We start from the raw sequence: 15,714 nt of genomic DNA, 5'->3' as shown, positions 1-15,714 counted from the left end.
CGCCATGAAGAAGGTGTTTCTGCCCCATCTGTACAGACAACAGGAGACCCTCCGTCCCATCAAGAAGGACAACAGCTTCATGTCTATCGTGACGGATCAACTCAAGTTCCTGGACCTGATCAACTTCGTAGCGCCGGGTTTCTCGTACTCACAGCTTCTCAACGCGTACGAGTGCCAGGAGACGAAAGGCATATTTCCGTGAGTCCATTATATTCTGAATAGAATTCCAACGGTGATGTTTATTCTAGAATTAAATGTTCTTAATGTTGTAACGATGCATATTGTTTCTTCATGTGTGCCAGTGTGCGTGGATTACTAATGTGGGAATACGAGTTTAACGCGTTTTGCTTTCTCACGCGCACATTGAATTCAGGTACGAGTGGATGGACGACCTGGCCAAACTGGACCACACCCAACTCCCGCCGCCAGACGTCTTCTACAGCAAGCTGCGGGGGTCCCACATTTCTGCAAAAGACTACCAGCACTGCTTGGACGTGTGGCAGCAGCACGGCATGCAGACCATGAAGGACTTCTTGATATGGTAGGTGTACTTTTCTCGGAAATTACTCATTTCTAATCGATCTATGGAAAGTCGTGCGCAGAAGATTGATTGTTGTTTCGGTTCTGTTTCTGCAGGTACAACAACAAGGACGTCGTCCCCATGCTGGAGATCATCCAGAAGATGGCTGACTTCTACAGCGACCTCGGGATTGACATGTTCAAGGATGGCATCAGCGTCCCGGGCCTGACACTTAAGTATCTCTTCATGAACCTGCCGTCGGACACTTACTTCACTCTTCCAGACAAGGAAGAAGTGTTTAGATTATTTAAGGAAAACATCGTGGGGGGTCCTAGCATAATTTTCCATAGGTATCATCAGAGAGGTGAAACCTACATTAGACAGAAAGAGATGGAAGGTATGGGTAGACAACCGAAACCCTGTCAAAGGGTGATTGGCTTCGATGCCAACGCCTTATACCTATGGTCTTTGATGCAAGACATGCCAACAGGGTATTACATTAGGCGTCAGGCAGATAATGAGTTCATGAGAGAGTACTCCGCCCCGTATTGGGGCCGCATGGCCACAGAATGGTTAGACTGGGTAGCGTACAGTCGTGACATCGTCATTCGGAATAAGTTTAACCATAAAGCAAAACGTATTGGTCTGCGCCAAGTTCCCTTGGACGGTTTCTGTTCGGCCACCGGTGAAATTTTCCAGTTCCACGGGTGCTACTGGCACGGCCACGACTGCCACCTCACAGCGGGTATTGACACCAATTCTGTACGAAATAAGTCAATGGCAGAGTTAAGGGAAGACACGGAAGAAATAACCGAGTATTTGAGGGGGGAGGGGTACAAAGTGATCGAAATGTGGGAGTGTGAGTGACAGAGACTAAAGAGAAATCAAGAGGTGTCCGCCTTCTTGGCTGGGCGCAAGACACCCACCGAAACCAAGTACAAATTGGCTGAAAACGAAATCCTCCAGGCTGTCCGTGCAGATGACATGTTCGGTGTGGTCGAGTGCGATATCGAAGTCCCCGTGCATCTCAAGACACATTTTTCCGAAATGCCCCCAATTTTCAAGAATTGCGACATTTCCATCGACGACATCGGTCCTGTCATGAAACAGTATGCTAAAGCGCACAACATTATGTCCAAACCCAGGCGCTCTCTGATTGGAAGTATGTTTGGTAAAAAGGTATTACTGGCGACACCTTTGCTAAAATGGTACTTGGAAAAGGGGTTGGTTATCACCCGTGTCTACCAAGTGCTAGAATACGTACCCCAAAAATGTTTCGAACCTTTTGGCAACACGGTCAGTAACGCCCGTCGTGCTGGCGACAAAGACAACAAGAAGAAAATCATAGCCGACACGATGAAACTTATTGGCAACAGTGCTTATGGCAAAACGGTTACTAACAAAGAAAAGCAGTCTGACGTCTGCTACTTCGACAGTGACGTCGCCGCAACACAAAAGATAAACTCTCCTTGTTTCAGACAGATAACCGAGGTCGTCGATGGGTTTTACGAAATCGAGACTGGCAAGCGCCGCATCACATTTGACCTCCCCCTGCAGGTCGGGTTCTTTGTTTACCAGTACGCCAAATTGCGCATGCTCCAGTTTTATTATGACTTTATGTTGAAGTTCGTGGACATGTCCGATTTCCAATATTGCGAAATGGACACAGACTCGGCTTACATAGCCATCTCCGCGGACAGGCTGGCGGATGTGATCAAGCCACACATGCGTGATAGCTACGAACGTGAGAAACACCTCTGGTTCCCTCGCACGGATTCCCCTGCTACCGCCGCTTTCGACAAACGCACTCCTGGGCTCTTCAAGGAAGAGTGGTCCGGCGATGGGATTGTCGGGTTGTGTTCAAAGACCTATTACTGTTTTGGCGGGGATAACAAAGCAGAGGACAAATACAGTTGCAAGGGGGTGAGCAAGAGATGCAACGAGATCAATTATCAAAAGTATCTTAAAGTGTTGACTACCCAGGAAAGTGGGCAGGGGGTAAACAGAGGTTTTCGCGTTCGGAACAACCAGATGGTGACCTACACGCAAACACGAGACGCCTTTTCTTATTTTTACCCCAAACGTCACGTTCTGGATGACGGTGTCACAACCCTACCCTTAGATATATAGACTGTATAGTACCAACGGCATATTAAGTATCTCTGCATATAGCTATTTTGTCAGCTCTTATCAGTAAATGACATGATGTATCATAGTGTTTGAAGAGTATCATGGCGTAAGTGTTTGAAACTAAACGACAAACAGTTATTGTATTTTCGAGATTGTTGACCGATGTGAAGCCGAATTTATTTGCCTATGTACATGTACAGTACTACCATATAAATAAACCTAACATGACGCCACGCAAAGTTCTTGTTTTTCCTCAACAATAGCTTGAGACAGATGTAGGTATAGAAATATACTGTAGTGTCACACACAAACGTGTAAGTACACCCTGTTTGATATTTGAAAAGATAAACACTTTCATGACAAAAGCATAGAGTCTCCTAAGGCATCTGTATGTACATGTAAACACATGGAAAATTCCTGACAGATATAGTGTGACTCATTTGTATACATAAACGTACAGTGATAACATATCGCAAGCCACTCATTGTGTACATGATATATCCTTGCGTGCACATCAAGATCGCATCATTTCCCTGCTGTCTACCAAATAGAAAGGAAGTATGCCTCACGTATGTGAATTTTGTGATCAAGAGTTTGCTCGAAAGTTTAATCTCGATAGGCATCAAGAAAGAAAACATCGAGACGACTCAGCTGCTGCCTCGGGAGAAGTCGTCGTAGACCCCGAGACGGGATCTTATCGTGACCGCGATATTTTTGACGCATCCGACATGTCCTCTGGACAAGATATGGACACATTTGATTCTTCGACAGACAATGAAGAAGGTGATGACGTTGAGAAAGACGACAGTTCGATGGAGTCACAAGATGAGGAGCCTGAAACTGATGAGTCTGTGATGGACTCTCAGGAGTCAGAAACCGACACCGATCCAAGTGGTTCCGAGAGTGATGCAAGCTCTGACGCGTCTTCCGGCACGGCTACGACTGATGAAAGTCAAGAGTACGGCTACGACAGTGGTGACTAGGAGGAATGGACACTTTATCGAGACTGGACCATCCCATTACCTCACCAGCCAGGCGATATTCCTCAACGCGTCATCAAGGAGACAAAACGCGCCGGCAAAAAGTTTTATCTGATAGAGTTTGCTGCGCTGCCTCATCACAGTTATGAGATAGAATACAGCAAGAACTGGGTCTCAGAACAGACATTGATGAAAAAATATGGTTACCTCGTCCTGAAGTAATGTAACTTCGACATACCGCAAGCAGTACAGCTTTTTTTCCTAACGTTAAGTTATGTTTCACATAACCTATACGACGACACGAAGGTTGGCTTCTGTGTTCCTCGATGTATTCTGGATCAAATGAGTGATAAATAAAGAGCCGTCACGAAACGATATCCCTTTACCCTAGTGTCCATTGTGTTGTTTTTCTTATACAATACATACATGGCACGCACGCACATGAGAAATATAAGAGACCTAACCTAAATACAGGTACGCATGTACTCCGGAGCTACTCCGGAGTTACTCCGGAGTTACTCCGGAGTTACTCCAGAGCAAGATGTAAAGCGACCCCAAAGCAATGATTCAATGATACTTACCTATACGATCAAATGAATATGTGTAATATATACACACGATTAAGATAGGCATATATTTCCCCTTTACTCCCTCATCATGATCTCTGACCGCTACGTACTCACATATACACTAGATAAAGGAATAGCCTATGACATAGCATAGGTATATCAAATGATATTTCATAGATATATAGATATAGATATAACAATATACATATGATATATCATACACATATCATAAACCATCAATATATATATCATTATGCGACCTGTCAATCATATAGATTTTATGTTAATGAGGGCGGCGCCATAGGAACCGCCCGGAGCCGCCCGGATTATACGACCCCTCCGACTTAGATATTACTACTTACGGCTACTGTAAACCTATTGACACCTATATATGTCCTTTTTAAACAGCCGCCACGCCATGCCAAGAGTTCTATGCAGTTTTCTTTTCCTTCCGCGAGAGAAAATAGTCCGTTCCATGACTCCCGGCGTCAACACCCCTCACAAGAAAGCTTGACGCTGGAGTACACAGCTGCGTATCTTCTTAATTTTAAGTCATTCACAGTATTTTAGCCTCCTTTTTAGCTCATATGGATTTTTTGACCGATTGTGTATCGTTTTCCTGTCACAAATACGACCCCAAATCAGGTGACTTTCGAGTAAATTCCCTGTTGTAGATTTCAAACCAACAGGAGATATCCTGCGTATGAAAGAACAAACTTTTTAGTTTCTGAAAATATAAGATTTATCATAGATTTGCCCCGATATTCCGTGAAATCATGACATAATTTTGATTCCCGAATAGAACGCACCGCGTTTGACGATTTAGCAATTATCCAACCGGGACAGATCCTCTCTCCATAAATCTCAAAGTTTATGACAGGTCGTCCAGTTTATGAATTCCGAGTTTATACCGAAGTCAATATACCAATCCGAAGTGATCTAAATCTAATTTCAAAATTTCTAACTGACTGCCGTAGCGAACAGCGCGCCGTTTTGAGACAGTTGTACGTTCCGTTACATGAACCCCGGGCGTCGGGACTACCTACCAAAAAGCTTGTCGCTCGAGTTTACAACTTTGTACAATCAATATTTCATCACGTTTACAATTTTTAAGGTTTTCATTCTACTCCTACGTACTTTTTAAACAGACTTTTACAGCTACCCGTTTGGTGATATGATCTGAAACCAGTTGATTTTAGCGCAAGTTCCCCGCTGCGTTTTACCATACAGCTGATTTCAGAACGAAAGGAAATCTAGTGCGTAAAATAGACAGGTGGTATATTGCATATTATCAATTTCGAGGGCGAAAAAGGTGAACCGCGCGAGGTCACCTCATCAGAGGCGTCCGAAAAGGAACGCTCCAGCGCTGGCATCAGCGCCCGTTCCACAAAGCGCACGCCGGACCCGCACCATTGTTTTTCCGTAAAAGTTACCGTAAAACTAAGACTCCATTTGCTAATTCACTCCGTCTTCACGTGTAGTTTAATTTTTCTTTAGGCATCCTTTAAAAACACTGGAGAGGTATATTGATGCCGATACTTGTGTTAAAAGTCGATTGCACTCGAATCAACCAAACCAACGACTGGCAACATTTGTATTTAAAACAGTCGAAAAGGTGACCTCAGTAAACATGGAATTACAAACCTTTCCAGATTTCAAACCAACAAGATTTTCACAAGAGGTATCTTAGGAGGTTCAACAATTCTGGCGCACTAGCCATTGAAAAAAGAATCGAATGCGTGATGTATTTGCCCCGAAATTCAAATTCGTCGAACATGTAGCTCATAATGGCACCACCATTGTGCCAATTTCACTGTGTAACAAATATGATCAGGAAACTAGACATAATACTGATAAAACCCCACAAAAATGGATCATATCGAGATTACATGATATTCCTCTATGGCACATATAACAGCTATTAAGCTCGGATGAAATTCCATCCACCTGACGCGTGAGAAGCGTTTCCTTAGCAACGTGTTGCTAAGGACCGCGGAGCGATTCGAACTGCATAGAAAAACTGTTCGAAAACTGCTCGATTCAGGTCATGGCGTGCAGGCTGTTAAACACCCTTCTTAGATGCACCAAAATGCTGCATTTTGTTGTTATTGTCACTGTTATGACCTATAGCTCTCATGTGCTTTGAAAAAGACGAATTAGCCACATAGGTTACCTGCAAATGTGACTTTTCCATTGGCACATCTGGGCGTATTGTGCATGCGTGAACTAAATTTCTGAATTCCAGGGATTTAAAACGGTCGTAAGCACAAAATGACAACTCGCTCTAGATATTGCGAAAGGTTCTTGGAATGAGTCTGATTGTTGTATTGTAGATTCATAGGGGGTCTTCCCCGTGGCCTTTTGTCATTAGCTTATAATTCAAACACCCGTGTGCATCGGTTGGTATACACCCTATACCTTTTCGTCAATCCTCGCGTCAATTTTACACAAACTATACATGAAACTGTGAGGAGTTGATGTGTCAATATATCTGAAGATTAGATCGCTCATTTTACAAATTGAACGACTTTTTTACGATCGAAAATGTCAGCCATTTGTGGGCACATGTTACCCCAACCCCTTCGCCCCAGAATCGGTTACTGACGCATTTGTCTCGTCACAAAAATGCAAATGAGCACACGCCGGATTTAGCGACCATATAGTAAGATTATGACCATACGATACACATAATCGATTCTTTGTAGCACCCGGGTGAGCACGTAAATCGACACTTGGTAGCACCTGAGTGAGCACGTGAATCGACATTTGGTAGCACCCGGGTGAGCACGTGAACCGACACTTGGTAGCACCCGGGTGAGCACGTGAACCGACACTTGGTAGCACCCGGGTGAGCACGTGAACCGACATTTGGTAGCACCCGGGTGAGCACGTGAATCGACACTTGGTAGCACCCGGGTGAGCACGTGAATCGACATTTGGTAGCACCCGGGTGAGCACGTGAACCGACACTTGGTAGCACCCGGGTGAGCACGTGAACCGACATTTGGTAGCACCCGGGTGAGCACGTGAATCGACACTTGGTAGCACCCGGGTGAGCACGTGAATCGACATTTGGTAGCACCCGGGTGAGCACGTGAACCGTCACTTGGTAGCACCCGGGTGAGCACGTGAATCTGCACTTGGTAGCAACCAGGTGAGCACGTAATTTGATACTTTGTAACCAACGTCTTAACTCATTAATCACAAATAAAAACATAACAATCTGTAAGGTGTTCTACCAGTGACAAAATGAGTAAGAGGGGTCTTTAAACATTAATTCACTAGTAAAAACATGACACATACCTGTAAGGTGTTCTACTAGTTACAGAATGAGTAAGAGGGTCTTAGCTCATTAATAGAGTTAATTCCAGTTATGGCGGCCATGTTGGATTTCCTGGTGTCATCCGGGTTCATGGCACCAGAATGAGGCTGCTGCTGGTGCATTCTACTATACAGGCTGTATTGCATACACCAGTATGCCATCTTCGGTAGTGCATTTTGCCCCTCTTAGGTAAGATACTGCAAAATATGTGCCTGTTATCTGTAGAAAGTATTGTTTTGGACATTTGAACTTGATTTTGGTGATATTTGTTATTCATTTTTTACATTTATTGACAGGTGACCAATTAGTTTCCGTGCTCAAATCCTCTATGTGTGCTTAAATAACGTATTGGTAACTGTGATATAATTAATAGCTTTCCTATTGGTATTAAATCCTACACAAACATGGAAATGTCGGGCTGACATATGTGGGGAGAAATTTAGAAGACATTTGGCTTAATTATTCTGATGGTTTCAAGATGCCAAGATCCGTTACGCGTTTTGCAAACTACGGTCTATGGGAATATCATGCTAAACTCAGTGGAGAAGACGGTGTACAAAATGTACGTACCGGGTTTGCTCCTTAATTTGTTTCCTAAATTTTCCAGTTTGGCACTGAGAAATCGCCAAAATAGCCGACAAAAAATCAGCTATATTTCATCCCACAATGTTATGGACCCAACATGTGGACTTTGTTGTGTGGGGTTATGTTGTTTAATTAGAATAGCACAGTAAGAACAGATAAACCGGGAAACAAGGAAATTACCACTCCCGACATGATATTCCCATAGAATGTAGTTTGCAGAGATGATCTTGGCATCGAGAAATTGTCAGAACAACGGCCAAATGTCTTCTAAATTTCTACCCGCAAGAATGTCTCTCTGATATTTCCATGTTTTTGTAGGGTTCAGTCCCAATAGTAAAGCTATTATATCACATTACCAATACATTAAGCACACATGGGGGATATGAGCATGGAAAGTAATAATTATTGTTCTCAGGTCACACGTCAAAAAATGTGAAAATGAACAGCAGCTATCACCCAAATCAAGTTCAAATGTCCCTAACAATATTTTTTACGGATAACAGGTACATATTTATTCACTTAAGAGGGGCGAAATGCACTCCCAACGATGGCATACTGATGTATGCAATACAGCCTGTATAGTAGAATGCACCAGCTGGAGCCTCATTCTGGTGTCATGACCCCGGATGACCACAGGAAATCCAACATGGCCACCATAACTGGAATTAACTCCATTACATTTCAGTATTAAATAATTGTGAAAAATAATCATCTTGTACCAGAACAGTCTTGTTTTCATACTACAATTTGTGTATAGAAGACTAGCTCAGAGCACTTTAGATTATGTACAGCAAAATGGTAGGTTTCAGAAAAGACATAAAACAACCGAAGGGGGTACCCCTATCCACATGTAAATACAAGTTCCTTTTCTGATGAAAAAGAATTCATAAATATGGTGCCATTCCAATAGGTATGATAATGTAAAAACTGTAAACAGATGTTTACATTCTTGTTCTCTGCAATTTGATATGGACTACTTTCTGCTTTAATGGTTCTTCCTGTCTTCCTGTTCCTTGGCGTTAACTTCTTTAGTCTGTGTTTATCTTATTGATTTGTGAAAAAGTTATTTTGAATACCTGTAAGGTTTGTCTTGTCGCCATGACTCTTGACTGCTTGCTGGCTTCGTAACGATGTCTGAAACTTTGCTATGTTCCATTTTTGTAGCTTCGTCAAGCGTTCTGCCATAGTTTCCTTGAATTCGTCTGGCTCCTCTGCAAGCAAAAAAAAATAATAAATTACGCATTGTTACAGCTGAGGCAAGTTTGATGATTTCATTCTCAACAAGCGTGCAGGATATGTTAAGAACCAATCTTTTTACTATAAGAAGTTTAAGAACATGTAAGATATCGGAAAACTGAATGTTGAAGGGCCAAAACAGTAATCAAATTTCAAACCTTTTGCCTTCCGCCATGTCGTGGTCATCACGCTCGGTGAAATCTCGATGCCGTCTGTTATCGGTTCATCCTCCACAGCCTTCTCTCCCGTCAGCCTCCTGACAACACAAGTCTTTCCGGATCTGTACTGACCAACCACGAGCCCGCGCGTGTTGTGCAACGGTAGCGCCCCCTGGCGGCAGGCCTGTGAGTACAGCTGCTGCATGCCAGGACCACGCAGCTGTATTTCGAGTGGAACACTGCTGTCTTCTGGATGAAAAGCGGAACCATTTTAGCGGGTTTCCTGCACATAAAGCGGTTTAATTAACGTTATTCATATAATAAAAGAAAAATCACTTATTAAGTTAGCTATGTTACCATTATAAGTGTTGTTGTAGCTCACCCTTTTTAATCGACTCTCCTAAGTCTTCTTGATATCCCGTGACCCCGCTTTTCCGATCCGCCATGTCGTCTGTGGATGGTCTCCGCTACGTAAAACATGGACAAAAAACATACGGATTTATGACACGAAGATACCTACCATTTAATGGAGAATGTATTATCATTTTATAGAGCATATAAAGGGCGTTTATTGCAAGTTCTCACCCTGCGGCTAACTGCAAGGGACACAAATGACAGAGAAACAATGGTGAACAGTATGGTAAGTGACTAATTCTAGTCGTAAGGTTGACTCTAAAATGTAACTTAAATATTGAGTTTGACCCTTTTTTGGAGACTTGTAGAACACGAAGGGACCCACTTTTTTCAGTAATGTTAAGAGGGTAGTTGTCTTTTTGTCTGTAGATATGGGGAGATTAGGGTGGACTTCCCCTTGAAATACAACGAAAATACTGCATACTAAGAGTAAACTAAGAGTATATTTGCATAATTTTTAATTCATTGTGTACACATTTGTCAAAGCCAATTACATACTAAATATCTAGACTATCCGTCGTTCCGGAAAATTTGACACCACGCCCTTACAGTTCCAGAGCAAGCTGTAAGGGGGCTTAAACAAGTGCCACCTCTATCTTACATGACAAGCAATCTAGCTTCACTCTAAGGGCGTGGTCACATAGGTTGTGCGATCGTCGTACGATTTTGATGCTATAGGATTTTCAAGCAGGCCGTTACAAAACCAACCACCGACATGGATCCAAAACAGCATTTTATGTACCAAGACAGTTGAACTTTGTATGGAGACGTACATTTTTGTCCTCCAAAATGCCTAAAAAAAGTTAGGGATCGTACGAGGATCGCACGGCCTATGTGGCCACGCTCTAACTTCATAGATCACGTTCTATGTTAAATATTTTATTCAACCTGTTCTTTGCCATCTAAGTCCTCCTCTTCTGACTCGGACTCATCTTCCGCCTCGCCCTCCTCCATCCTCAACCGTTCTTTTCCATCCATAGTTGAACCTATAGATATACAGCATCTGACAATTGACACGTGCATTGAAAACATAAAACCCGTTAGACCTGCTACTGTCGTCATCTCATTAGTACAGTTAGGTAATATTTGCCTTGTGGTAGCAGAACACACTCAGTTTTTGGCTTATTGGGATCTCTATAATTAGGGCCTCAAAGTCGCTGGCTTCGACACGAAAATAGATGTAGTAGTGTACATTTTAGGAATACCAAAACGGATATGTTCGAGTTCAGGGTACAAGGCACAAAATATTTAAAAAAACTAGAAAGGCCGACATTTGCTTGAGAGCAAATACAGCATATTTCAGCCATACCCCTTCCCACGCAACATTGGACTGTTCCAAATCACCCCTGCGCAAAAATGGAACATCTTAACAGTACATTATCCCCCAAAGTGGACTGGTTTTGTGAATTGATTCCAGGTCAAAACAGAGCTTGCTTCTATTTTTCAGACAATGACAATAATCACACCTTCCATTCAGAAAATTTTCATCATGATTGAAAATTGTTGAATGACTTCATGTAATGTCATTACAAATTTTCAGTACGATAACTAGGTGTAAGTATAAAAAAGTATAAGGTCCTTGTGTTGTGGGTATATTCATTATTGCAGTGAACATTTTTATTCAAGTAGGGCATACGATTTAATAACTATCAAGCAGGTGCAGGTACAGTCAATCCTGTATTAGGGGCCACCTCTACAGAGGGGCCACCCGTCCATAGTGGCCACTTTTTGTCGGTCCCTTGGGTATTTTATCTACAAGTTGCCACCTCTATACAGAGGCCACCTGTCTATAGTGGCCAAATTTGTCCGGTCCCTTGAGTGGCAGATATAGACAGGTTAGACTGTACTGTGTAGTAGGAACGTTTGTTTTCTTCAAGCTGTAAGACTGTTAAACTGTTTTACTTTGTATACAATCAGCCATCGAGCCTAATCTTATTTTAGTTTAACAACTTCCTGCCAGACTCGGAAGATACGATTGAACCTTGTTCGAGGATTTCTTTTCGGAGGTCAGTCTGTTCATACCCTGGCGCTGAGACTGTTTTATTGGGCTGAAACTCTGGTAGTTCAAAGTTACTTACAATTTGAATGTTCAAAATTTATGTCAAACAACAACAGCACAGGAAACACCTACATTTGCTCTGGGGAAAATACATCACTTTTCTTTCCAGTCCAGTGATAGAAATGTGGCCACTATATAGACAGGTGGTCACTATAGAGAAAATGCTGAGCTGTTGACTGGGAGCAATACGCTACACATGATTTCAGTACACTGATCTTTACTTATATATAAACATTGCACAGGTAAGCCAATTGTTTGGATGTACAATTAAGTTCAAATGATTCTGAAGAGAAATATTGATGAGAAAATAATCATTTTCACCACTGTCTAACTTATAATTACGTATCAAAACTAAACGCAAACTGTCTAACTAACGCACCTTTCGCCGACTTGATCAAAGGGCCGCCGGCTATCAATCAAACACGGCTGTTGATTAGACTTAGAGTTTCAAACAGTCGTGTGCCAGTTGACAGCGAACTTCATGCTACGTGATGTATTACATTGCTTGGACCTTCTTTCCCACAGCGGTGCTTCTACAAAATATTTAGACTGTAACACTGAGTCCCACATGTTTTATAGAATAGAATTTGACGCAGAACAGCGTTTTTTGCCAGGCATTTTTCTTGAAACATGTCCGTGGGAATATCAGCGAGGCGGCGACGCAGGGCTATCAGACCGTCAACAAAAGTCGCACGGCGGCTAACGGCGCAACGAAGATACTAGCGCTATAAATAAGCCCTTCAACTAATTATAAGGATGGCAACTCGGACAATATTTACAAGTACTGTTGAGCTAAGGAAAGTTTGTTGTTTATGAGGTTTTAGTTGTCTTTGAAACTTTGACCCGAAATATTTTAAGTCAAACTGCTGAAGAGAAGTAAGTGACTACTACGATCATCGTAGATATGACCCTAAAAAAAGGATAAAAGAAGCATTCTCAATAGTCTAAAATGCAAGGACTGCGGCCCCCGGGCCACTGTCCGACGCTTTGAAAAAATCCTGGCGAGAAGTCTGTACAGCCCGAGTCTTCAAGTTACCGTATTGTGTGGTCCCGCTTATGAATATTAATTAGCCTTCGTTTTCCCCTTCGCTGATTGGCTGAACCATTAATTGAATCAACTCTTCCTGTCGGCTAGACGCAGGTGCAGATGTCGGCTCCGTGGGGTGAACGTCCGAAAGGTCACGGCATGGAGAACGAAAGAAAAACAATTTCCTCTAAAAAAAGTGCTGTAATTAAGCCTTTTACAGTACTTTATGCCAAAAATTTTACTTGGATCATTTTATCAACTATCTTATGCCTATCTATACCAAATGTTAGGTCATTCACTTGTAATGGCAGGGTACAGGGGGGCAAAATATATTGTTATAAGACCGTCAACAACAGTCGCACGGAGCTAACAGCGCAATGAAACTACCATCGCTAGCGTTTCAACTTCGGCTGATAAGTTATAAGTACTGTTGAACTCAGTAACGTTAAAGTTTGTTTTTAGTTGCCTTTGACGGTTTGACCTGAAATACTGTTACGCTAAACTCCTGAAGAGAAGTTAAGTGACTGTTGTGATTATTACAGAAATGCCCCTAAAACTGATACAATAAGCCTTCTGAATAGCCTAAAGTGCAAGAGTTTCAGGCGGGCTTCGTCACCCTGGGAACCCCAACGGGGCTCTGCCCCTGGACTCTGCCGGGCCGGGGCCTTCAGCGTTCTTCGGCGGCCCCCGAAAAAAATTCTGGCGGGAACACTGCCGTATATACGGAATCGTGGGGCCCCGCTTATGAATATTAATTAGCCTTCGCTCTTAGCGCACAGGTGTGGACTCCGTGCGGGGTCACGGAAGGTCACGCCAGGAGGCCAAAAGAAAACAAATTACCCCTCAGAAAAGTGCCCAAATTAATTATTTTAAACTAGTTTATGTCAAAACTTTTACTTGGATCATTTTACCAACTATCTAATGCCTATCTACACCAAATTTCAGGCCATTCCATTGTAAGACCAGGGTACAGGGGGACAATATATTTTATTTTGGTCAAAACATGACCTTTAAACCTAAAAAAAAATCATTTTAGAGGCAGATATGAAAAAAACTGAGAAAAAGCATCAAGGTATTGGCCCATTCTACCCCTGTGCCAAATTTCAGGTCATTCGGTCCAGGAACGGCGGAGATGAATCACTTTGAAGATTTGACAGGAGAAAGAAGAAGAAGAAAGAAAGAAAGAAGAAACATTACGAATACAATATATTTCACCATACTATATATGGCTGAAATATAAAAACAGAATCCTGTCGGCGCATCGCCCTCTCACGCCCACTTTGAAACGCCGCTCTGCGGAGGTCACGTAACTGCAGCTGGCTCACACTAGAAGGGCAGTTGCGTAATAATAATGGGGATCAATTATACACGAAACAGAAAACTTTCATAATCCAAATCAAACAGTCTCAGAGTCGACACCTTCCGTGACCACGCAGCACATGTTATATCTGGCTGCCACTCAAATAAGGATTTTTACCTTTGCTTCAACAAGTTTATCCGTACTACTTTCTGTACCCGCGCCATGGACCCCAGGGTTCGCCTATTACTACTGTGTTCTGCTACCTTGCAATGAGGTTGGCACCAACCCATACTACCTTTCCATAACAGCACGCACAGATGTAATCGGAACATGATAGATTTGAAAAACGTAGATTAAGGGCATGCCAACAATGCTGACAATTACAAGGGAATGACATGGGCATTTCAAGTGTGTTATTTTCTTCCAAGCAACGGTCCAATCATTATGCGTTTACAGTATGTTTAGAAAAGCACGGATTTAACAGTGCCAACAACGGAGTCAGAATATCATTTAAAACACTATCATAGCCATAGAGAGGCAGCTAAAGCTTTGTGATTCCTATCTTTTAATAATATTTTATCTGTGCGGTCGAAAAATGCGCTAGTATTCCCAAAGTCTTTGTACTTCTGGTGCTAATACAATTGCAGGTGTAACTTCCGGGTTCAGGTGTACAGTAACATACATGAACTTTTCCAGAAGTGTCTTGCGAGAGATTGCTGAATTTCTTCTAGGTCTTGAGACCTCTGTAAGGCTCTTAAACTCACCAGGAACCAAAGTCTTTGTACTCTGATGTCCCAAGACGCCTAGGTGAGGCCCCGTGAAGACAGAACTGGTCCGTCACCTACGCAGGTAAGAAGGGGAGAGAGTAAGTAGCAGGCCTCACGTGACCCACGCGATGACGTATGCTGACGCCAGGGTGAATGACCTCATGACGGTTTGCCCCCATGTTGCAGGACTGTGGTTCATGTCGGCCGTGTATATCTTAGATAATTATCAACATTATGTTTTATATATACATATATGGGCTTACAATGCACTTATTGAAAAATCCTTTGCATGTGAATTGCATTTATAACGATGCGAATGTAGGTCTGTGCCTGAAACATCGTTTCTTTACGTACGATTTGTCTTATTTACTCAGTTCATCAGTTCCTCTTTCATCAGGTGAATGTTTAACTACCTTCTGCAAACATTTGTGCAAGATATCCCTTAAACCTAACGTGCTCGTCCTTAAGCTTGTTGCTTTTGACAACTAGGTATAGCTCTACTTAGCTAGAATTCTGTAACTTTCTCCATTGAAGACGCCTTATGACGTCAAGAGTAATTTGCACAGACGCCTTATGCCTAAGACGTCTAACGCTTAACCCTACCCACTTGGGGGCTAAAGTGCCTGCGCCAACATTAACGTCATATA

General features: G+C 42.6%; 1 protein-coding gene across 2 annotated transcripts; it reads right to left on the bottom strand.

Moving 5' to 3' along the window:
- Positions 1-9,048: 9,048 nt before the first annotated feature.
- Positions 9,049-15,147, bottom strand: LOC118405311. Of its 2 annotated transcripts, none has more exons than XM_035804763.1 (5): positions 15,065-15,147; positions 10,803-10,900; positions 9,883-9,967; positions 9,501-9,746; positions 9,049-9,317 (listed from the first exon to the last, which is right to left on the bottom strand). In XM_035804763.1, exons 2-5 carry the CDS (start codon positions 10,890-10,892, stop codon positions 9,151-9,153), a joined length of 588 nt encoding a protein of 195 aa, XP_035660656.1. In that variant the 5' UTR covers positions 10,893-10,900; positions 15,065-15,147; the 3' UTR covers positions 9,049-9,150. The 2 variants fall into 2 exon arrangements, with proteins under 2 accessions (XP_035660656.1, XP_035660655.1); XM_035804762.1 differs by having other exon boundaries at positions 9,052-9,317; positions 9,501-9,749.
- Positions 15,148-15,714: the final 567 nt, after the last annotated feature.

This window comes from Branchiostoma floridae, chromosome 18 (genome assembly GCF_000003815.2).
Source record: "Branchiostoma floridae strain S238N-H82 chromosome 18, Bfl_VNyyK, whole genome shotgun sequence".
Lineage (NCBI taxonomy): Eukaryota > Metazoa > Chordata > Leptocardii > Amphioxiformes > Branchiostomatidae > Branchiostoma > Branchiostoma floridae.
This window is presented reverse-complemented; position numbering and strand designations above follow the sequence as displayed.

Coding starts and splice junctions, on each gene's coding strand:
- LOC118405311 (XM_035804762.1), bottom strand. CDS start 10,892: ATGGATGGAAAAGAACGGTTGAGGATGGAGGAGGGCGAGGCGGAAGAT. Junction 9,968..10,802: donor ACTTAGATGGCAAAGAACAG/GTTGAATAAAAT, acceptor TGTTTTACGTAG/CGGAGACCATCCACAGACGA. Junction 9,318..9,500: donor GACATGGCGGAAGGCAAAAG/GTTTGAAATTTG, acceptor TTTTGCTTGCAG/AGGAGCCAGACGAATTCAAG.